This window comes from Pleurodeles waltl, chromosome 4_1 (assembly GCF_031143425.1).
Source record: "Pleurodeles waltl isolate 20211129_DDA chromosome 4_1, aPleWal1.hap1.20221129, whole genome shotgun sequence".
Lineage (NCBI taxonomy): Eukaryota > Metazoa > Chordata > Amphibia > Caudata > Salamandridae > Pleurodeles > Pleurodeles waltl.
Window position 1 is genome coordinate 45,991,819 of NC_090442.1, and position 18,616 is coordinate 46,010,434.

Genomic DNA, 18,616 nt, shown 5'->3' on the forward strand with positions numbered 1-18,616 from the left:
GAGGGATAACAGACATTGGCCCTCATTACAACCCTGGCGGTCCAAGACCGCCAGGGCTGTTTCGGAGGAAGCACCGCCAACAGGCTGGCGGTGCTTCCCATGGGATTACGACTGCGGCGAAAGCGCCGCAGTCGCACCGCCGGGGCCGGTGGTTGTACTGCCCACGGGATTACGAGTCCCCCTACCGTCAGCCTTTTCCTGGTGGTTTGAACCGCCAGGAAAAGGCTGGCGGTATGGGGAGTCGCGGGCCCCTGGGGGCCCCTGCACTGCCCATGCCAGTTGCCCCTGACAGGGCCCCGTGCAGCTTTTTACTGTCTGCTATGCAGACAGTGGAAAGCGCGACGGGTGCAACTGCACCCGTCGCACGGCCGCAACACCGCCGGCTCCATTTGGAGCCAGCTCCTGTGTTGCGCCCGAGATCCCCGCTGGGCCGGTGGGGATCTCCAAATGGCCGCGGCGGGGTGCGGCTGCATTGGCGGCCGCCCGGCGGTCGCCGCCCGCCAAAGTCGTAATGAGGGCCATTGTATCATAAGGAGCGCTGACAAAGGTGGCAATGCAATACTATGGCTGATTGACCTGTATATGCAGGAATCAACTTTTAAATAGTGAGTGCTATAGAAAATATGAGAATTATCTGAAAAAAAAAAACAAGATTATACTAATGATTTAGTGGAATTAAGAGATCAAGGATAGTGTAGCAATGATGAAGTCATATTCCTAAAGACAGATTATTGGAAATTTCCCCAAAGTTCACAAGGAAAGCAGGTTGACCCCAGGGAGGCCAAAATAGCGGCATAGGAAGTCCTATTTGGGAGCACATCAAACTATGTAGATAGCTTTCTTAGCCCACTGGTGGTGGGCTGACCTTCCCATGTAAAGGCAACCTCCATGTTCCGTATGTGTTAAATTAACAGGGAGAGTGGTATGCTCTTGATGACCTGGGATATGTCATTCTTATACACCAGAATATGTCATCAGAGAAGTAAAACATTTCCACAGGCCTACACTGATATGCTGTTAAAGATGATTAAATGGTGTCTTACTAAGAACATCTTTGTGTTTGACACTGACTTTGTAGAAAACATAGAGAAACCTCTATGTGTACCTGCCCTGGGGTTACCCCGCCACCTTCCAATGAATAAGGACATGTGGGTTTCCCAGGTTGGCACCTGCTTATGAAAATCAAATGCCAGCTCCCACCATGGTGGTGAGATAGACAGCCAGAGAGCCCCTGGAGTCCTCAACATTTAAAAAAGTGTTTGGGTGTCACAGGCCTGGCCCTAAACCCAACCACACGTTGCACATGGTGATGAATATCTGATTATAGTTTTTTAAAAATAGAAATTCACTGAAAACAAATCAAGGTTAAAGTGGCAGTATAGTTAGCGTCTGGCTACTTTATAAATTGCAGATATAATATATCCCATTCTAGCTCTCACTGTTGGCCTAGCATACAGGAGCATATCCCATTCAGTCAGGCTTCGCAGAATTTTTCTAACACCCTGACCATGTATTTCAAATTGAGCATATCACAGAACTGTTCATGTGGCAGACTGCCAGAGTGAGGCTAGGAATAGGGCCCAGTATTTAGTCAAATCTGCCTATGTTTAAGGAGGTGCTTCACTGTGGGACAAACCGGTTTTGATCCTAATGTATCAGTTTGGTTGTACTTGCCATCAGTCTCTCCTAGCGTTTTACCCAGTATTTTATATTTTGTACTTAATGTTGACAGATGGTGGTACAAATACATGCATAATAGATCAAGTTTGGGTTTCCATATCAAGACTATTAGTGTCTCACTCATCAATAGGGGTAGACGACCCGGATTCCTGGCACATTTAGACAATTTATTTAAATGTTGGATCAACTGTGCTTCATATACTGCATAAAACACAGGTGCAAATAGAGCTTCATTCTTCCTGATCCATGATGGGGTTATTTATTTCTTCAGGGTGTGCCTGGGTCATCTGTGAGAAGTCTACACTGTTTTGGAAATCACCCATAGGAACCAGTCAGAGTGGCGTATAATGCTGCACAGTATTCTTTGAATGCTGCATCCATCTCACCTTGTTTATGCACTAATTTGCCAAAACTATTTTTGACAGAATGGAGGGGGGTGTCCTATCTATTTTATTTTATTAATCACACCAGGAAGTTCCGTGCCCTGTCGCATGTGGCATGCATTCTAGTTAGGTAGGGTGTCATGTCTATGTCGTAATCACTCTAGTAATTCAGCATGTCTATTTGTAGCTACCTTGAGTTGCCACCTTCATCCTGCAGTTATCACCATCTCTCTCTCTAGTTCTTGCAAGGAGCCTTCTACAAATATGAGATCACACTAAATCATATTAACGAATACCTATCTTAGTTTTTAGGGTCAAGCTCGCAAAGCGCTCTGTCCCTGTTGTAATCTCTCTGTTGGCTTATAACCACACCCATGTCTCGCCCATCAGTTTGGTTGGTTTATGGGCTTGCCTTTCAAAATTCGCATGATTTCATTAGTGAAAGGCATGCATAAGTCATGCCTTTTCCAGTGTTTAGACCTCCTCGAGCACACTGGCCAATTAGTGAAAATATACGAGGCTCCATGTTTTCCTTATGGTTTCTGGACTACTTTGTCTTTTTATTTTGTAGGCAGCGCAATCTCGCTGGGCAGTAGTTGAGCGCTTTGCATGACATCGTCCCTGTTACATGGATAATTGCACTTTTGCCGGTTACATGGATAATGGCATTTTTGCCGATATATTTCCGTGGGAGCAAAATTATGCTTCCTTTTGTGTGTCTGCTTCGCGCTCGTGGCTGCCGTCGGGTCGTTTATGTGAAACTGTTTTACTTGTCATTTTCAGTTTATGTGGCAAAAAAAGTACGGTTAGGAGTTTACAACGCTAATAGCTCGTTACTCGCTTATTTGCAGGAAAAACTGCATTTTTTCTTCGTGTAACACGCACACATTTCACAAAAATGAAATATTAGTACTAAAAATACTTCTCGACGGTATATGCTTGAGACTGTTGCATGCAGACTATTTCTGCCTCATGTCACACACTGTGAATAGTTCCCACAAAATATTCTTCACGTCTACCAGTCTTTCACAGGCGAAAATGATGTGAAAAGGTAAGTGAAAGAGAAACCATCAGGCAAACTACACACAGCAAGACAAATTAGAATTTCCCAGCGATCCGCTTGTGCAATAAACGTTTGTTTTAGGTAGTCTTAAGGCAAACATGGCATTATTTTCCCAGTCTCATGCCCAAAATATACTTCAGAGGGGAGAAAAAAGTACCCCATATTTTTCTTTCAAAATCTCCCTCTTCGCAGTATCCAAATGCTGGTATGTATGCTGCCATAGCCATTGATGAAAACGTCCGAACTACTTACAAGCAGTGATTAAAAGCAGAAAGTATTATAAAGTTGTCAGAAATCCCTATTACTGGAAGTTGTTTCTTTTGCACCAGTTATAAATTATGGGGGTGGGATGCGTAGTGTTTAATGCTTTCATAATAATTTCAGCTCCTAATGTTTTCGAACTTCTGACAATCTGTGAAGAAAAAAAAAAAAAAAGAGGCGATGGACCTGGAGGGAGGTAAAAATAATTCTCTGTATGCAGCGCTCAAATCCTTTTCCTATCTTCACTTGCACATTGTGCAGCTCCTGTAAAGAGTTTCAATGTAGGCTGAGAAGGAAAACTTGAAAGTTTTCAAACACATCCATTAAAGGTTTTGATTCTCCCTGGCTTTTGAATCTGTCTTCATACTGTGAACTGGCCTAGTACTAGCAATTGCTTCAGACGTTTATTTTACAGCTGCTGCGTTGTTTTTACAATAATCATTTCGGTTATTTGATTTGTAATAAATAAGGCTAGGGCACTGTTGTGTCCTGGGCCTTAGTCCCACATTTAGCAGAAAGGACGGCGCAGACACATAATCAGATAGTGAATAACTAGCCCTGCGCTTTGACCCTTTTTAGGGTTGAACACACGCAAGTGCTCTACCCTGTTGTAATGCATCTGTGGAATTTTAACCACGCCCACTGCACGCCCATCAGTTTTGTTGGTTCGTCGGCTTGCCTTTTTAAATTTGCTTGTTAGAGTCGAGAGCACGCAAGCGCTCTACTCTGTTGTAATCCATCTGTGGGATTTTATTAGGGTTGAGCGCGTGCAAGAGCTCTACCCTATTGTAATCTATGTGTGGGGTTTTAACCACGCCCATCGCCCGCCCATCAGTTTCATTGGTTCGTGGGCTTGCCTTTTAAAATTTGCTTGATTTTGTTAGTGAAAGGCATGCATAAGTCATGCCTTTTCCGGTGTTTAGCCCTCCTTTAGCACACCGGTAAACTACTGAAAACATACAAGGCTGCAGGTTTTCCGTATGGTTTCTGGACTACTTCTTCTTTGAATTTTCTACACAGTAAGATCTCACCGGGCAGTAATCAAGCGCTTAGCATGACATCGACCCTGTAACATGGATAATTGCACTTTTGCCAGTACTTTTGACTTAGAGCAAACTTCTGTTCCCTCGATGTTTACTGTTTTAGAGATCTGCGAGTATCGATACAATAGTGCATTATTCCCCCAACCACCTCACAGTAAATGTAAATACAAATGTTTATTTTGGACAGCCCGTGACTTCCAAACAGTTGCTTTTAAGTGAAACTGTTATACTTTTCATTTTCAATTTATGTGGCAAGAAAAGTCCGGTTATGGGTTTACAACGCTAATAGCTCTAACTTGAGCAGAAGCGAGACCCATTGCTTTGCAAATGCTTGTTACACATATGCCTCTAACCAGAAGTCTAAACATCTCCCACTCCAGGAGGGAAGTTGAGGCAGTATTCTCATTTTTATTAATGTAATTAGTGATTGTGTCTCTTAAACGTTTCTTTAAATGCAGAGTACTGTAGCCAGGAGGGTGGTAGTTTAAAGCTTACAGATGATTTGGGAGTGTGGATTCTTCCCTACTGTATGCGTAATTCGAGAGGGTTATGGTTTGATAGCATCTTGCCTCAGTAGGACACATTGTGTACATACAGGAGCGAGAAAAACAAAGCGGTCCAACCAACCATAGAGATCATGGGGAACAGAATAGGAATCCTTTCTCACAGGAAGGAGCTTTAAGGGTAGTGCAGAAAGAAGTTAAGAAGCAGGGAGAGTGACAGTGCAGGAAGGGAGTTAAAGGTAGTACAAACAGCGAGTCATTGACAGTGCAGGGAGTGAGTGAGAGGCAGTGCAAACAATGAGGTAGTGCAGTGAGTGAGAGGCAGTGCATGGAGTGAGTGACAGTGCAGGAAGGGAGTGCAGACAGTGGCCGTGCAGGAAGGGAGTGAGAGGCAAAGCAGTCAGTCAGTGGCAGTGCAGGGAGGGAGGGAGGGAGGGAGGGAGGGAGTGAGTGAGTGACGGGCATTGCAAACAGTGGGTCAGTGGCTGTGCAGGGGGTGAGAGGCAGTGCAAGGAGTGATAGGCAGTACATGGAGTAAGTGTCAGAGCAGCAAGGAAGGCAATGATGTCCTCTGATAATGTTCTTGCGCCCCTGGATTCTGGTCCAAACTTTATTTTGTATGGATAATAACTATGTTATATTCATTGATTTCCTTTGCTTCTTTCACTTTTCGGGATTTTCTGCCTCTGTTCGGTTTTGGGGGGGGGGGGGGGGGCACTGGCTGCATCGCCCCCAGAAGGCCCCCTTGTCTGCCTGGACCTGAAACTGTGGGGAGGAGAGAGCTGGCGTTTGCGTCTCACTGACAAGAAATGTAGGATGCCGATTTCTGCTGAAATACAGAATTCCTGGTGATAAATACGTGTTACCTTTTTAGTTTCCTTCGAGTTTCTGCCTCTTTTAAGTGAGGCCCACATAGAGGCTCCTTTTCATCCTCCGACAGCTGGGACAGACTGCGCATGTGCGGGGCAGTAGCGTCTCGCTGCTCTGTGTGTGACATTTATATTTTGCCTATGAGGAGAAGGATTTCCGGGTCAGCGGCGGCAGAGACAGCACCAGGCTCGGATGCGTTTATCCCTTCCGGTCTCTCCCTCTGTGTCCAGCCTGCTGCAGAGGAGGAAGGACTTCCCCTCTCTGTCCGTGCAGTTATCTTCTTACCCCTCCTAGGCCCCAGATCTGCACCTGCCCCACCCCAGTCCCACGGAGCTTAATAGAAAACAAGGACTGGTACTTTTCCGCAAGAAAGGAGCAGACAAACCAAGTATCGTAGGAAGGACACATATAGCCGACCCAAGAAGGAGAAAGAACAATTGAGTGACATAGAAATAAGCATAACAAACCAAGAAAAAGATTCAGATTCAAAAGCTCATTTTAAAATTTAAAAAGTGAAGGATGTGACAAAGGAAAGCATGTTTCCATCACTGCAAGTACTTTGCAGGACAGGAGCAGTATTACTTCTGGACAGTGAAGCGAATTAACTATAGTTTGCCGGATCCTCAAACTGAAGAATACGTTTATATAAAAACACCGGATGGATGTGTAAATTCTCCATCCAGAGTATTGAACTACTGATAAAGGGGGATATATTACGCTATATAGAAAATGTTTTATAGTCGCCTTTGCCAACACATATAGCAGGAATTGTCCTATTGAGAGCCCATAGTGTTCTGTAAGGGATTTGAATGTGTGTTAAGTTCCCCCAGCATGTAGATCTCAGGGTTTTGTTATATGTTTTAGCCATGAGCGTAAACTTAGGCAGACACCTTCCTTAATGGTAATTCCGAAGCACACAATGTGGTGTCACCCAGTCTCTGTATCTGGTCAAGCAATGTTGCAAGACTATTATTTTCGATGCCCTGAAAAGTGCCTCTTGTAAGGAGATTCTACCAAATGCGGCTTATAGTTTTCCCGCTTTGAAATCAGATTTGTTTTCCATTTGGCACATGAGCCACAGCAGTTGGGCAGTTAAATAATATCCTTATCGTTGGTTACCCTTAGGACGCCCCCACTGGTGAAAGCACACTGCTTTCTCCAGTACAATGCATTTTCCGCCGGTCCCTCGGAGTAGCCAAGTTTAGAGACTCTGAGTTCTTTAAAAAATAGACCTCTTAGTGTTATGAGAATAGCTGTGAAAAGGTAAAGTAAGTGAGACAGGATCAACATCTTCATGATTGCTGCCCAACCTATGGGGGGGGGGGGGAGGAGTTTGCACCAAAACATGAAGGACTGTCTTGTGGCATCACCACCTTAATAATAATAATAATAATAATAATAATGCCAGCTAAAAGTTGGGCCTCTGAGTATAAATTTGAACTCCCATACCTATATGTCACTGACTCCAAGCATAACGGAGATCTGAGTTGTTTTAGGTCAGCATGGTCGATCTCTGGGTAAATTGGAAAGAGAGATGATTTATCCCAATTTATACACAGTTCTGAGATACTACCAAAGGCTTTCAATGTCTTTGTTATTTCAAGTAGGCTATTGGAGGGTCCTCCAGATAGAAAAGGGCATTGTCTGAATATAAGAAAATGAAGTGGGTGGTGTGTGCAAATATTTTTGCCCAGTTTGAACTCCTGCTTCTCAGGAAACTCGTCAGTGGTTCCATGGCCAGCGTAAATATGAGAGGGAATAGAATAGTATAGGCTGCTGCTTTTAGATTATTATGCTAGTGCCTGTCCATGTAGCAGCCAGATCCAGCCAATAAGGTTTGATCCCATTCCCATACTGCACAGGACCTCAAAGAGATAGCGCATAACAAAGTGTTGAAGGCCTACTCTGTGCTCAATGAAGCCACTGGCATATTTTTAAAAGCCTGCTGAGTCCTGTCTACTACACAGAAAATACATTGTATGTTGTTGTGGGTATTATGGCCAGGCATGAATCCACTCTAATTGGGGTGCATGAGTGTTGCAGGCCTATCAGTAGCATTTAATTACAGACCCGGGGCACAGGTAGTGCACTTTACTAGGGACTTATAGGTAAAATAACTATGCCAATTTGACCAAGTTTTAAGCAAAGAGCACCTGCACCTTAGCACTAGTAAGGCCAGCAAAAACGGGATCAGACAAAGAGGAGGAGGAAGGCAATAAAGTTTGGGGGTGACCTTTCCGAAAGGGCCAGGTCCAATAACAACCAACTCACCATGACCAGCAAGTGACCATAGTCTCCATCTCCAGCTTCCACACACTCAAGATGCTCAAGAAGATCATCAAATATCTCCCCTCCAACACTCGGAACTGTCACCCAAGCCCTCATCACCAATAAGTTGGACTATAGAAAAGCAATTTATGCTGTAGTAAACACTAAACTGCCCATATACTCCAGACCATACAAAACTCAATGGCCAGGATCACCCTCAACCTCCACACTCACCTCAGCCCCACCTCAAAAAGCTCCACTGACTCCTGATCCAAAAGCAGGCATTCTTCAAACTCCTCACGCACACATACAAAGCCATTTACAACACTTATACACATACACTACACATATACACACACAACATAAGCCCACATAAACTTCAACAAATCTACCAGACACGTCTGCTGAGCTGGACTCCTATGCGCACACATCCCCTGCATATGCAGAACCAGATACAGAAGTCGTGCCTTCTACTAACTCGTTCCTAAAGCCTGGACTGATATGCCCTCTGCACATCAGAACCACCTGCACAGGTTTTGAATTCTGTAAGAAACTGACTGCATTGACATTACCATAGTTCTCAGCAGTCCTACATCGACACTGATGTCATGGTGTTGCAAGGCTTCTTGCTGGATTATATAATGTCACACCTTCTGCATGGGAGATCACAATCAGTACAGCAGTCCTCTCCCTGTTTAGTATCTCCAAAAGCCTGACATGTAGAAGAGTGGTTTAGTTTATGTTTTTCGCTTGTCTTAAATTTTATTGTCACCTTATCATTGCCCGTCTTCCCAGCACATCACATAGGCCCTCATTACGTGTTGGGCAGACAGGATACCGCCGCAGTGGAGTTGACGGCTGCACCGCTGCGGGTCCATCAGTGAAGACTGCCGTATTACAAGTCCTGGAAAGGTACCTGCAGAACATAGCCAAGTCACCGTTCGTCCCACCACAGCGGAAGTGCCCGGGCGCCAGGCAGCAGCCATCTCCAGCCTGGCAGACAGGCAGCAACCCACAACCATATTATGAGGTTGCACACTGCCTGGATTTCCGGGGCGGAACCTCCTCCACCAAAAGCCTGGTGGAAATGAACAATATAAAAGGAACACCCACCTTCAGGAACACAGCCACGTCCGTAGATGCCATGCCACACAAATTTTAACTCCTTCCAATCCTCTACTTGGCCCTGCAAACTCCCAGACCAGCGAGAGCGACCAAGACACCAACTGTAAGTACACCAGCCTATCACACACTGGAGGGAACGATATTAGTACACAAACACACACACAACACACATACACGACATAGGAAGCCACCCCTGTAGTGTAGTGTTTCATGAGAACCATATATTGCAACAGCAAATGTACATACAGGCCCAAGGGCCAGTCCAAATTCCAAAGTGCCCCAAGCACACTGGGCACAAGATGATGCCCCAACTTGACTCCTGACTGCAAAGTGCAGACCTCCCCAGGGCAGGGGCATCAATGGTGAAAGCAAGCACCTCAGTGGTGAGTGGGGTGTGTGTGCAGGGGGGGTCCTACAGTCTGGGCCTGGAGCGGGACTCCTTAGTTGTGCCTTTACATGGGGGGGTCCCTGGGCTTGCCTTTGGATAGTGGGGGCTTAGCAGCGGGCTGCTCTTTGTGCTCGCCCTTGTTGGCGGAGGCTTAGGAAGGGGGGTGAGCATGGTCTTGGTCTTGGGAGTGGGCTTGGCTTGGGAAGAGGAGGGAATGGGCTTGGGTTTGGGTTTGATAGCAAGAACACTGGATGTGACAGAGGCAGAAGTGGCAGGTGGTGGAGGGGCATGGGCAGTGGCAGCCGCAGACTGGGATGCAGAAGGCAAGGGCATAGGAAGGATAGCAGTGGCGGTGTGTACGTGGATGTGCCATAGGTGCATGGGTGGATGAAATGTGTGTGCTGGGGGACTGTTGGGTTGGTGAGTGTGTGCGATTAGATGTACTGGGAGGAGATGCAGGGAAATGGCGGGGGAGTGAGAGTGAATGTTGGGGTGGTGTCTGCCGGTATGGTAGATGTGCTGCATGTGGATGTGTTGACAGTTGTGGTGCCTGCACCAGTGGTGTATGGGGTGCATGGATGGGGGTCAGAAGATTTGGTGACGGTGGCAGTGAGGGCACATGTGGCAGGAACAGTGACTGATGTTATGCTGACTGCAGGTGTGGGTGATGTCGACTGTGAGGGGGGAGATTGTTGGGGAGTCTGTGCAGGGTGTGGATGTTGACATGTTTGCATGGGTGTGTTGTGTGTGTGCATGGCGGTGGTGGCGTCTGTGGTGCTTATGTTTGTCCTTGGGTACTGTGTCTGTTGATGTGGATGCATGTGGGTTAGTAGGTGTGCCTTGGATGGGTGAGGGGAGAGGGATTGGGAACAGGAAGCTGGAAGGGGGACGGAAGAAGAAGGGACACTGGCTGCCGTGAACGAGGAGGCCAGAGCCTGAAACGAACTCTGTAGGTCAGACAATGCACCATGCATGCCTTCCAGGAACGCATTGCACTGTTGCATCTGGGATGCCAGTCCCTGGATGGCATTTACGATAGTTGTCTACCCCACAGAGATGGACCTCAGGAGATCAATAGCCTCCTCATTGAGGGCAGCAGGGCTGACTGGGGCAGGGGCAGAGGTGTCTGCAGCAAAGGAGATACCCACCCTCTTGGGTGAGTGGGCAACTCCGTGGGGAGCTACAGGGAGGGTGGTGCGATACCTCTTATTTTTCTGGCTGACGGTTACATGGGGCGACACCAGAAAACGGCTGTGTCGCAAGGGAACACCATGGAGCAGTGCACCATGCCGGTGCCTTTGCCACAGCGCCAGACACCTGTAGGGGGGGCCGGAGATGCTCTGAGCACGGCAGTAACTGTGGAGGAGCCATCGCAAGCCAAACTTCTAGCAGCTATACAGGGTTCCAGGGTAGCCCTCGAGGAGAGGATAGAGACGGTGGCGGTGGAGGTGAACCTCCTCCAAGTGGACCTCTGAAAAGTTTCTGATAAGGTCAAATTGGCAGAGGCCTCTATTACGGAATTGCTGACGGAGATGAGTTCTTTGCGAAAACAGATGGTGCAGGTCACTTTCACAGTCGGGATGCTGGAGGCAAGACTGGAAGACTCGGAGGTCAGGTCCTGTGAGAATAATGTCTGCTTGCTTGGGTTTCCGGGACGTGCGGAGTGGTCCAAAGGCAGGTGGCTTTGTGGAGCGCTGGCCAAGGTGTTTGTACTGGAGCATGCTCACAGGGCTCTGGTAGCACCTCCTAGGCCCGGGGCGCCTCTGAGGGCTATCATTGCACGTGTTTTGAATTACAAAGATTGTATCCTGCAGGCGGTCTGTGAATCTGACAAGGCTGTCTTTGAGAATTGCAACATTTCCATTTATCCTGACTATACGAACAAGGTTCAGAACTCTAGAAAGGGATTTCTGGAGGTGAAGGCCAAGCTCAGAGCCATGAACATCAGATATATGTTGATGTATCTGGCACACTTGAAGGTGCTCTCTGGGGGTAAGTCCCACTTTTTTGAATGCCCAGAGGAAGTTTGGAGATGGCTGGAGATGTAGGACAAAGTTGCTGGTAGATCTGGGCGGACTGGCCTGGCGGCTCATTGGGTTTCTGGTGTGGACAGCTCAGACTGGAGGATCTGCAGGGAGAGCCAGATGGAAGGCACCGCGGAACAGAGTGTTGATGCTGACAATAGAATTGAGATGCAACAGGATGGTACAATGGCGGTGGTGGTTCCTGGACTGGCTGATGGACTGAGTGGGGCACTAGATCAGGGAGTGAAGAGGATTCTTACGGACACTTGATCTTGTTTGTCCTTACTTGGACGCTGCTGTCGCTCCTTCTTTTGTGGGGCCTGTTTCTCTGCAGGAGGCGCCAGCTCTGTATAGTGGGGGGTTTCGGGATGATGAGTAAGATTCCGAATGGGCACTAATAGAATTTGCACTGTATGGGGGGCAATGTGCTTATTGGATAATGATTGGGTAGGTATTCAGGCACAAAGTATACTGCATACGGGGTGGGGGATGGTTACTCCACGGTGGTGGTAGGACCTAGTAACTGGTGTGTTGGGGATTAGGCTGTTGTCCTGGCAGCATTTACACATTTGGATCTACAGTATATTTTGATGTGTTTGTTCTACTGTTCATCTGAGGTGGGCAATGGGGTATTGGTTTATCTGGTTTGGTCAGGTTTGCATGTGTTTGAGGTTCACAACAGCAGTGCATGTATGTATGCGGGACAACAAATAAGTACTCATCTTGCCTTCTCTCTTCGGGAGGGAGGTGGGGGGTGGAGGACTAGGGGGACAGACGATAACAAAGCCTTGGTATGGGTCGACATGGAATGTCTGGGGACTGAAAAGTTACACTACGCTCAATAGGGTGCATTCTTTTCTGAGGTATCATAAGGTTCATATAGCCTGTCTCCAGGAAACGCCCATGACGGAGGAGGAATTGCAAAAACTAGCTAAGAGATGGTGGGGTCAGATGTTCTCCTCATCCTTTTTCTCTTATGCAAGAGGTGTGACAATATGAGTTACGCCAGGTGTCCCATTTACCCACGTTTACAGTGAAGAAGATGTAGAGGGGAGATATGTGCCCATACAGGGCACTTTAGACAGGGCGCCCATCACTATTCTTAACACTTATGCACCCAATATAGATGATCACTCCTTCTTTGATAATATAACTGAGGTTCTGGGGAATGGGGTGGATGCACCTATTATATGGGCGAGGGATTACAATTGCATTTTGGATGGTGAGAAAGATCGTTACCCGTCTAAATTGGGTACTAAACCGAGGTAATCGCAATTTAGGGCTGTGGGATGGATGGAGGGAACTACACTCGGAGAGTAGGGAGTACACGTGTCATTCTAAGACACATGACACACAGTCGGCTGGATCGTTTTCTTCTGGGTGGACTGAACTGCTCACAGGTGTTGGATATTAAGCATCTGGGGAGGTTTCTCTCTGATCATGCACCGGTGTTGATGCAGTTTCAATGGGGATCCGATAATAGGGTAACACACAGTTGGCGAATGCCTACGAATTGTCTGACAGATGCTGGGTGTCGAAACAAGGTGGCGGTTGCCCTTAAAGATTATATGGACTTGATTTGGAGCACGACAAATTCTAGGGGAACAGAGTGGGGGGCCATGAAGGCTGTACTGAGAGGGGTATGTATAGGCACAGTTTGTGGAGTGCGTAAACAAATGGAACAAGAACTTACTGAATTCAAGGGAAAGCTAGTGGTCCTCCAAAACCAGACACCAACAACAAGGGAGGCAGAACGAGAGCAGCTCCAGATGAGATACCACTTAGATCATACAGGCAGCGCCTGCATAGGGAGTGGGATAAATCTGGCAAATTATTGGCGTGGCTCATAAAGCGGGAAGTGGAGTTTCTCCCCATTTTACACACCAGGAACGCCAATGGTGTGATGATTACCAATCGTAAGGATATCCTTCAGGTGTTGGTGAAACATTTGCAGGCAGTATCGAGTGCTGGCGCCTCAATCCCAGATGACAATTTAGGAGAGTTCCTGCAGCGGATGCGGCTTCCGTGGTTGGAACTGGAGTGTATGGAGAGTCTGGAGGCTGAGATAACTGTAGAGGAAGTAAGTACTGCAGTGGCGAAATCTAGGTCCCCGGGGGATGGGTTCCCGGTTGAGCTGCATCACATGTTTTCCTTCATTCTGCGAGAGAAGTTGTTGTCGGTGTTTGAGGAGGCCCGGAAGTGGGCTATATTGCCGGAAACTGTGCGCCAGGGCATCGTGTGTTTAATGCTTAAACCTAGGGGGGATCCGGGTGAGCCCTCCTCTTATCGCCTGCTTACCATGCTGAATAGTTATGTTAAGGTCCTGTGCAAGATATTTGCAGCTCGGCTACGTGGAGTGATCCGGGGTTTGGTGCACGACGATCAGTGTGATTTTATTCTGGGCCATAGTACAACCTATAACTTACGTCGCGTGGCACATGTGTTGCATGAAACTGTGGGTGCAGAAGACGAATTGGTGCTAGTTTCATTGGACCTGGAGAAGGTCTTTGACACGGTGGAGTGCAGCTACCTCCTGGCGGTGCTTCGAGGAATGGAGTTTGGCCCACAATTTTTTGCGTGGGTGCGACTGCTGTATACTGGACCCTCTGCGCGTGTTCGGGTGGGAGGAGAGCTCTTGGACTCCTAGGTGATTGGCAGGGGAACCAGGCAGGGATGTCCACTTTCGCCGCTTCTTTTCGCCATAGCGGTAGAACCACTGGCAATCTGGCTCTGCAAGGAATTGGCACCTTGGGGCATTCGGGTGGGACAGATTACCCCAATTGTCTCCCTATACGCTGATGATGCATTGCTATATCTTCAAGAGCCAAGTGTTTCGGTGCCTCTGTTGTTGCGGTTGCTGGAGGCTTGTGGGGCAGTGTCTGGTCTCCAGGTGAATAGGAAGAAGTCGCTTCTATTCCCTTTAGGGTCTCTCTGTTGTGCTCCTCAGGAGGATTTACCGGGGTGGGGCTCAAGCGGGAGCTCAAAAGCTTTAGATATTTGGGTATGTGGGGCACTCACACCGTGGCGGCGCATGAAAAACATAATGTAGAATGAGTGGTGACTGGCCTTGAGCGCTCGGTATCGTTTTGGAATAGACTGCCTCTTTCAGTGATGGGGAGGGTGGCAGTGGCTAAGATGGTGTTCCTGCCACTGTGTCTTTACCTGGTTCAGAATTTTCTATTTCTGCTAGCTGCTCGGCTCTTTAATCGGTGTGGGCTGATCGTCGTAGTAGGGTGACATTATCGACACTGCAGAGGGAAATGGAAGAAGGAGGATTGGCTGTTCCCAATATTAGACATTATTACTACGCGCGCGCACTTACAACATGCTGCAAAGTGGATGACTGAGTCAGACAATTGGGAGAAGAGACTGTTTGCAGGAATGCTGGGCAGGAATGTGTTGGCGCATGTATTGATGTTGGGTGGTCGGTCGGAGTCTGCTGTCCCCTATCTGGTCAAAACTAGTGCCTGGATCTGGGAGCAAGCTGTTAGGAAGGTGATTCAATGTGCCCCGTTTGATAGGGAATTAAAGATTTGGGACTTAGCCCCCTTTAGGAACATGAATAACCTAATGTCAACGGATGGCTGGGGACTGGGAGGATGTGAAATGGTGAAAGGCTAATACCCCAATGCGGAGTTTATCTCCTTTCAGGATGCTCGGAATAGGTTTGGATTGGGTCCTGGTCAGTTCTTGCAATATGCCAAAATGGAGAGCGTGGTTCGGGAGATCTGGTGTGGTTTCCCGGTGTCCCCTCCAGCATCGAAGGTGTTGAGTGGGCTGATAAATTGGGGTGAGGAGACTCAGTTGATCACTCGGTTTTATAAAGGTCATCGGGGGGAATCAACTAGGTGCGATGTGTTGCGCGTAGGCCTTGGGAGCATGAACTGGGGGACCCCATGGAGGACGTGGACTGGGCTATGGCGTTGCGCACGGTGTCATGTAATAACAAGTTTAAACTTTTGCATTTCAATTTTGTGCACCGGACATATATTACACCTGATCGTCTTAATAAGATTTATCCAACAAGAAGGACTGGATGTCCCAATAATGGCGCATTAAATGCCTCCTTTCTGCACTTGGCTTGGTCCTGTAGGATGGTGCACCAATTTTGGCGGGAGGTGGTTGGGAGAGTAGAGGAGGTAACGGGAGTGGAGCTAGAAGTAACACCTTTGACATGTCTTCTAGGTGTAGTGCGGAGACCGCGGGGTGGGAGTATCCCATATAGGATTACACAACTAGCCCTGGTACTGTCTAAGCGGAGGGTGGCCATTGGCTGGATGAGTGCCCAGAGCCCCTCCATCCCTTATGGATCCAAGATTTAATGGAATGGGGTTCTGCTGAAGAACAATACATGCGGATAACACTAAGAGAGGAGAGGGCACTAACGGATGTGATTGCATGGGGGACACTACTGGAACGTTTTACTGGCGTGGAAGAGTCAAGCTCTGAGTGGAGCACTGATGATGATGGCTGATTAAGTGAACCTTGTTTTGGTCAGAAAGGTGACAACCAACTGTGGTGAGGTTGTGTCTCTGATACTCATATATATGAAACGATTGGTTACATGAGGATCTTCGAGGGGAGGCTAAGGGGTTGCAGTAGTTGCTGTTGATCCCTATTTTTGATTGTATGTTTACTCTGTCCTCCAGAAGTGAGACAAAAAGATATTGTGATGTCTCGCATTGATATACACTGCATTGTATTTTTGTTGGTTCTGTTTTCTAAACTCAATAAAAAAAGAGTTATAAAATTAGATTTTCAACATACACCACATTAACACGAGGTACAGCCATAGCGTTGTGCAGCAGTAACCATTGGCAGGGTGAGTCAGTTGATATGAGATAAACACTGCATTTAACTCCTATTAAAACATCCTGAAAGATAATTCACTACAGTCATTATCATTCACAATGATCAGGTCTGGACCTATAGGTACGACGCGAATGGGCTCGAAATGTCCTTAGGTCACGAGGACCTCAGCAGCTCCTCTGCATACTGTTCAAGTTGTTCCTGGCAATATGTCTTATCTTTGAGCCAGCATTGTACAGTGGGCACAGATTTTTTTCCCCCATTGGATCACAGTCCTGCATTCTGCTAGTAATAGTGCTATTGCCGCAAGCTTCTGGTTAGAATGGCTGCAGCAGTTTGACTAAGCCAGGTAGGCATATGTGTGGTGTACAATCAACCTGTTCCATTACCATCTATGAGATCACTTTCGTCACTTGCTCCAAGTACTCTCAAATGCCCCCACAGCTCCAGGCCAAGTGGAGAAAGCCCGCCTCCTCGATCCCGAGGTGTTTGCAGCCAGGATTCCCACGCAGCCCATATGCACATAGCCACAATGGGGTGTAGCACATTTGGTGTAAGAACTTAAATGGATAATCCTCAGATTGAGGTTGGTTTGAGCATGCCAGTTAGTGTGCAGCAAAATTTCCAGTCCTCCAGGCTCAGGGGGATATCTAGGTCTGTGTTCCACTTCTCCAGTACTGCTGCCACAGTCACATGCGATAATGCAATAGAGTTCTATTCATCGCCCCTAAACATAAAGCTGGAGTTTTGACATAGTAAAGTCTCCAAACTAAATTTCGCATTTTTGAGTGATGCACAGCTAACATTCTAAAGTGATAAAAAGGGCTTCTACACACTTTCTTGAAAAGACGTGCCAGTGAATGCCCTTGTAAATGAGTGTATTTCCCAACTTTGCATGGATCTAATCTTGTAGCATAACAATTTTTTGTTTCACACTTTTCTTAGGAAAGTTCTCAATATATCAACTGATTCCTCACGAACAGTGCAAATACTGCTATAGTTCCATTTGTACACAGGGGCTTGTCTACACCTTCCTGGTACCTCTTCAGCTATCATTTTCTCTACGTTCCTAGAACTATCTTTTTCTATGGGACTACCATCTTTTACCTCAGAGCAACAACCAGTTGTGTCAACTGCATGCACTAATGTTTTTTCTTGTAAGTAGCTCTCTTCATTAAAGAACGGCTCTGTACCTGATCTGTGTTTCCATTCACATTTAGAAATTTTACAAAAAAGTACTTTTATTTATAAACCTTTTTCTTAATGTTCTTTTCCTCTTACACAAAACTGTTCTGTCTAGACTCTTCATTCTGTTCAATATTAAAGTAAAACGTTTTCTCAAACTTCATCTTCTTTAGAAAATGTTGTTTTATTCTAGATCGAAACACGTTTACTCATCTCCTTAAACTGTTTTTGTCTCCAAGTCAAATTCTCTCTTCCCTTATTACATTTTCTACTTTTAAAAGTATGTATTCCTGCTGTTCATCAGTTGATTTCCAGCTCCAGTTTTACTGGACAATTGGATATCTGCAAATGAAATAGTGAATACATTTAGCTCTACAGAAAATACTATTAAATGACATACTATAAACAGATAGGTGTGTCAATGTGTTCATTAGTGTATACATGGGTGTGTCACTGACTGTAATAGTGTGTGCCTGGGTGTGTCAGTGTGTGTGCCAGTGTCTGCCTGGGTCTGTTGAAATAAGTATGATGATATATGACTGGCAGTTTTAGTAACTTACTGGCTGTGTTGGTGAATAGAGGGCAATGTAACCGTGTGTCCAACTGCCTCTGATACTGTTGGATACAAAACTGCTCTCTGGATGTGTGAATCAATGTGTAAGTAGCTCTTTTGTGGTCTCAATGGGTGTTGAATGGCTCTATCCTTCTGTAAATAAGTATAAGAGTTTCAGTAGCTCAGTAAAACCTAACATTGTCTGTGTAACCTTCTTAAGGACCAAGCACCCTGCCCTATGGCCTACGTACAACCTACCTGAGGGGTTGGTTATATATACTAATACAACAGTTTAGGGCTTGAACATGAGTTTTGAATGTCAAGTTTAGCTGGCTGTACTACTGCACATTTAGGGTCTGATTTACATTTAGGCGGACAGGTTGCTCTTTCACAGCGGAGACAGATATCCTGTATGCAGAAATATAATTCCATTATTTCCATTATTTACTATGAGATTTATA

General features: G+C 46.5%; 2 protein-coding genes across 3 annotated transcripts in view; one reads left to right on the forward strand and one right to left on the reverse strand.

The window, feature by feature from the left end:
* LOC138287357 (zinc finger protein 268-like) overlaps positions 1–5,895 on the reverse strand; it is a 35,622-nt gene extending 29,727 nt beyond the window's left edge. For both annotated transcript variants that reach the window (XM_069227725.1, XM_069227724.1), the window contains exon 1: positions 5,800–5,895. The gene's annotated coding sequence lies outside the window, so the exon portion shown is untranslated. The remainder of the gene's footprint in view (positions 1–5,799) is intronic.
* Positions 1–18,616, forward strand: part of LOC138286969 (zinc finger protein 208-like) — a 183,059-nt gene that overhangs the window by 105,947 nt on the left and 58,496 nt on the right. The window contains exons 3-5 of the mRNA XM_069227338.1: positions 11,399–11,576; positions 13,312–14,228; positions 15,260–15,398. Coding sequence (XP_069083439.1) covers positions 11,399–11,576; positions 13,312–14,228; positions 15,260–15,398 — 1,234 coding nt within the window. The remainder of the gene's footprint in view (positions 1–11,398; positions 11,577–13,311; positions 14,229–15,259; positions 15,399–18,616) is intronic.